We start from the raw sequence: 5525 nt of genomic DNA, 5'->3' as shown, positions 1-5525 counted from the left end.
AAAAATATCTTATAATTTAGAATGGAGAGAGTTTTTTTTTTAATCCTTAGTTCCAATTTAGGATGAGTTAGAAAGAGGTTATAATAAATTCACATATACATGGATCTAAATTAATAAATACAAAGGGTAAAACAAGAATTTTTTTTACAAGTACTAAGTTGTTTATATTTTAGACCAAAATTAAATGAAAAAAAATGTTTATATTTTTTACTGAAGAAAGCATGTATTTTCATGAGAGAATATGAATTTTATTGGTATACAGATTATTATCAAAAACTATTTATATTTTGGACTAAAGGAATTAGTTTTCCCTCGATAATACTAAAGCTTTTCATTCTCTCACTTTCACGATTACCATTGGTAATTATTGGTAATGCAAATCTTGGGCTTATATATTAATTCTGATAAAACAAACACTTCATAAAGTCACAGTGTTCACATGTGACGGACATATGCCATACTATAATTTTTCATGCAATTACAAATTTACAATCACACAAAAACACATACATTTGATAAAATAGACAATTATAGAGCATCTTCCACCTTCCATATACCATATTTATATTATATTGTAGCTCTATTAAAAAAGCCCTTTTCTTTGCAGCTTTCAATTGCATCAGTCAACATTTCTTCAAGTCCATACTTGAACTGAAATCCAGCATCTATGAGCTTCTTAGATGACAGATCTGGAAGTTTCAGGCCCCCAGTGCTTTCTTTTAAAGCACTACAATAAATGAAATAAGAGAAGAATTAAATGGTGAAGTAAACGTTAAAACATATATGCATGGAAGACAAGCCACTGGCTTGAATAGTATTCTCATAACTGTACTTCAAAAAATTAAACATGAAGAAGGACAAGATCGTAACTTACTCTATGGTTGGCATTTGAAATTCTGGGTATTTAGCAGACACAGTCTCAAGCACCTTTTCAATAGTTGCCAAACATGCAGAACAATTATATCTGCCTTTTGGGTTGGGATGTTCAAGTAGAAAGATATGTGCTCTTGCCACGTCATCCACATGCACCATTGGTGCTTGCAGAAAACTAAATGGATGGCTATTCTTACCTGAATCAGATTTTTGTAAAGACACCAAATAAAAATAAGATTATAAATAAATGGGTTACGATTCATTTTTATTCTTAAACTATATTTGTAAGAACACCTAGTGTCCCAAACTTTTTGCAATATCAATGTTGCTCTTGAAGTAATTAAATCATAATAGTTTGCCCTTGACGTTAAATGGGCAAACATTAACAATTAACTTTACTAACTCAAAAATAAATTTGACTCAAATGGTATGTAATAATGTTGCCTTGAAGTAATTAAATGCAAATAACATTGACATAAAAGTAATTAAATCGTAACAAAGTTGCCTCTAATGACATTAATTAAGTATGATTTGGCAAAGTTAACCATTAACGTTTGGCCATTCAATGTTAGGGCAACATTTTTAATTACTTTAAGGGTAATATTGCTAAGACAAAGTGTTTAAAATACTGTGTGCTCTTATAAAAGTAGTTCAAGAGTAAAAATGAACTTTAACCCTGAATAAATTGAAAATGATGTGGAGAGCAAGTTGAAGAACATACCAAATAAAAAATAGAGTGTTGAACCAACAGAGCCAGGAAGCTTAGGACATATGAAGGGTCCAACAACAAAAGTGGGAATCACAGTGACAACATCTAATCCATTTTGTTCTCCAAATTCAAGCACAGCTTTCTCTGTCAATGTCTTAGAAATGGCATAAGATCGTCCAATTGCTTTAAAAGTTCTAAGTAAATCCACGTCAGTCCATGAGCTTTCATCCTTCACTTCATCTTCTATGGCAATTGAAGAAACAGCGGAAGAACTGGAAGTGTAAACGACCCTCTTCACGGTTTTTGAATTGAGGCAAGCTTTCAGAATACCTAATGCTCCATCAATGGATCTTTTGGTCACAATCTCTTCAGGTTCGCTTTCCTCAAAATCCATTGGAGTAGCCACATGGAAAACTCCAATGCACCCTTCAATGGCTTCCTTGAAACTTTCTGGCTCACTTAGGTCTGCGTTCAGAATTTGTAGCCTTCGAGATGCTCCTGGCAAATTTGTGAGGAAGCTCACATCTTTCTTGTGCTCTGTAATGGAAAAGAAAATCATATGATTCCATTTGTCCGAAGAGCATTCATTCGATTTGCACTTTCACGTTAAAAGAAAGGAATTTAATACTAAACGACGAAATATTTCTTAATTTAGTTACATTATAGAAAGACACAAATGATTTTCATCCACAAGACAAAGTCTATATCTTGTCTCGCAAAAGACATGAAATTTGAAAGAAATAGAAGAAAAAAAAACAAATGAAAAAATGTACTGTATCGATTTGTAAAGTTTATAATATATATATATATATATATATGCAAAAATAATCTGTAAATACAAAATATTCCTTAATTCAAGGGAGAATATGTATAAATATCAATAAATAATAAATTATAACAATATGTACAAATCTCAACAGATAATAAATCTCTATAAATAATAAATTATAACAATATGTACAAATCTCAACAAATAATAAATCTTAATAAATAATATATCATAACAGTACTCTCCTGAAAGTCTGCTCTTGAGTTTGGAATAACTTGTATTATTTAATCTGATGAATAAATGAATTAGTTGGTTGGCAATGCAGTGGTAACAATAATAGTAAGAGCAACCATCAATCCTTTGTATGACAAAGAGAGGAATTTGAAGAGTGTAAATATAGACTCAGAGTGATTCTCACATATACATCAATATTATAAATCACCACTAAACAAAAACTTGAAATGATTTTCAAAGAAGATGATAAATTAGTTAGTAGAAATTTTAGGAGTGATTTTTTATTTAGGATGAATCACTAGGTGAAAATCCAGAATGATTCTTATAGGAATAATGAATCTCTAGGCCAAAAAAAAAAAAGCTCAAGAGTGATTCTTGGAGAAATGGATTAGTAAGTAGAAAACTCAAGAGTGATTCTTAAAGAAATGAATCAATGGCAAAAAATTCAGTAGTAATTTTTGAAAAAATAAATCATCAAGTTAAAAACTTGGGGTGATTTACAAAGAAATAAATTATGAAGAAGGAGTGATGGATAGAGCTTTGCCATACAAAATAAAGTTTCAAGTTGGAAAAACTATAAAAGCTTTGATTAATTAGTTTTGATATCATGAAGGAAGTTAGAAGAGAAAAAATACTTGAAAAAGTTTTCTACTTCTTTATTCTGTAAAATTTACAACGCATACACAAAAAAATAGATGGTGCTAATAATGATTAATGAATACAAAATCATGCTTAATTAAAAGAGGAATATGTACAAATCTCAACAAATAATATATTGTAACAAAGTTATTAGAGAAGATCAAACTGACACACACACACACATGCTTCAAATATATAGATAATCATTGTTTTTTTTCTTTCTGTTTTTCTTTTCTTGTCTTTTGTTTTTTTTAGGGGACAATTTAACACACATTTTCCCATAATGGAAGAAACACATAAATCATCACAAACTTGGGTGTGCACCTGGGTGAGATCTAACGGTAGTGTTAACATAGTAACCATCCTGAAGAAGTGTCTTGATGGTCCAGGAACCGATAAAACCAGTCCCACCTGTAACACATACTCTTCCTTTGCTCTCTGCTGCCATTAATTTGGAGATCAGGGAAGCCAGGCTGGAGTTTAAGAGGTTCTCTTGGAGACTTGGTCCTTTATAAACAAGTATATTCGCCAATCTTGCGAGCATGACAGTGATAGATTTACTATTACGTCTCAACTATTTTCTCCTTTCACCTGTTAAAGTTAATAAGTAGGTAGTACGTCTCGATGGTTAGCAGTTAAATGTGTCATCTAATTATTTTAAGATTGTATTAAATCAAGAACAGAGGAAGGGAAAGACAGGTCTCTTAAACGCAATTATTCATTTGAGGTATTCATATATATATATATATATATATATTTCATTTCATAGATGAGGTGGTATCAATTTCTCAGCTGAAAGAAAGCTAATATGCAGTATGATTTGTGGTAGATCATGATTCAGGTAAAATAGCTAAACCACACGTCTTTGATGAGTAGTTGGTAATGGAAGATGTATAGTTATTTGATTTGAACGGCAAGCCAATGTTTGGCTCTATTTAATTAGATTACCATTTCGTTTACCAAAAGACTTTGGTAAAGTCGTAGACGTGTAGAGTTTGGACATCCTTGTTTAGGGTCCACTTTTATGAATGAAGACCAAGGTAATATCAGTAGAGCGAGGAGGACCAAAGTCATCTAACTCTGTGATCCATCTAACAGTGTTTTTGAGACTCTCCAAGAGCAGTGACATGAGTGATTGCTTCTTCTCTCCTTGGACGTGCTTCTTATGGGCCAGTTGTACATCATGAAAGATAATTGCAGAGAACAAATTGTGTTTGCTTTTGTTAGCATGTAAAATCTTCCTGACATCAGCAAAAACAAACAATCCTCCACGCAAATTTGCTGTCTGAAAAGAAATCTTCTTGGCTGTAGAAAAAGCATCGCTTGAAGCAGTATGACCAGAAAAAGATAACTCCACCATTGCCAAGATCCATTTGATTTTGTAGATGGCTTGCATTGGCGGACACATTATATTCTGATGCTTGAAATTATTTATACAGTCCCAAATAATATGCAAAGTAATTAACATGGATGTATTTGACAATATAAACGTAGGATTCATCCAAAATTGCTTTATGGCACCATGATAGGATGAGATCTATAACATCTTCAGTTTCAATTGCAAGCAAGGAGGGGTTAGTTCTAAACCATGTAGCCCTTGAGAAAGGGGCAATGAAAAAGAGTGTGATTTATGTTTGGAATTTCCAGCCCACATAAGGGACAATCATCAGAAACCACAATGTGATGCCGTTGTAAAATATCGAAAGAGGACTCAAACATGTTGGGCAGTCTTGGAACTAGATTTTGCCAAAGCCTTTGACAAAGTTGACTGGACGTTCCTAAGACAATTACTTTTGGTTTTGGAATTTCCGTTGGACTAGATTCGGATGATTGGTCATTATCTTTCTTCGCTCTCCTTTCAAATCTTGATCAATGGAAAATTCACACCTTTTTTTTTTCTCCAAAAAGAGGTATAAGGCAAGGAGACCCATTATCTCCTTTCCTTATCTTTCCATATTATGCTCGAATGTGCTCTCCTATCAGATTAAAGCTAAAGAAGCTGGGATGACTTGGAATGGAATCAAGATCTCTAGAGTGGCGGACCCCATTTGTCACCTTGCTTACGCTGATGACACAATGTTATTCTTCAAAGGAAATAATGAATCATGTCACATGGTGAAAGAGGTACTTAACACTTTCTGCCACTCCTCTGGACTTGAAATTAATTACTGTTTATTTCAGTAAGAAAGTTTTGCACCCCATTTCCAAGATATGGGCCAAGGTCTCTAGGATTTTCTGTATTTTATTATGAAAATTTATCTCCAATGTTTGTTTCTGGAAAAACTTATATTCTATAAGTAA

General features: G+C 32.6%; 1 protein-coding gene across 1 annotated transcript; it reads right to left on the bottom strand.

Moving 5' to 3' along the window:
- Positions 1 to 390: 390 nt before the first annotated feature.
- Positions 391 to 3689, bottom strand: LOC129290394 (vestitone reductase-like). The gene is made up of 4 exons (XM_054927152.1): positions 3549 to 3689; positions 1595 to 2119; positions 875 to 1070; positions 391 to 727 (listed from the first exon to the last, which is right to left on the bottom strand). Exons 1-4 carry the CDS (start codon positions 3670 to 3672, stop codon positions 568 to 570), a joined length of 1005 nt encoding a protein of 334 aa, XP_054783127.1. The 5' UTR covers positions 3673 to 3689; the 3' UTR covers positions 391 to 567.
- Positions 3690 to 5525: the final 1836 nt, after the last annotated feature.

Source organism: Prosopis cineraria, unplaced genomic scaffold (assembly GCF_029017545.1).
Source record: "Prosopis cineraria cultivar Desert tree isolate PC_DT_omini unplaced genomic scaffold, ASM2901754v1 PC13, whole genome shotgun sequence".
Lineage (NCBI taxonomy): Eukaryota > Viridiplantae > Streptophyta > Magnoliopsida > Fabales > Fabaceae > Prosopis > Prosopis cineraria.
This window is presented reverse-complemented; position numbering and strand designations above follow the sequence as displayed.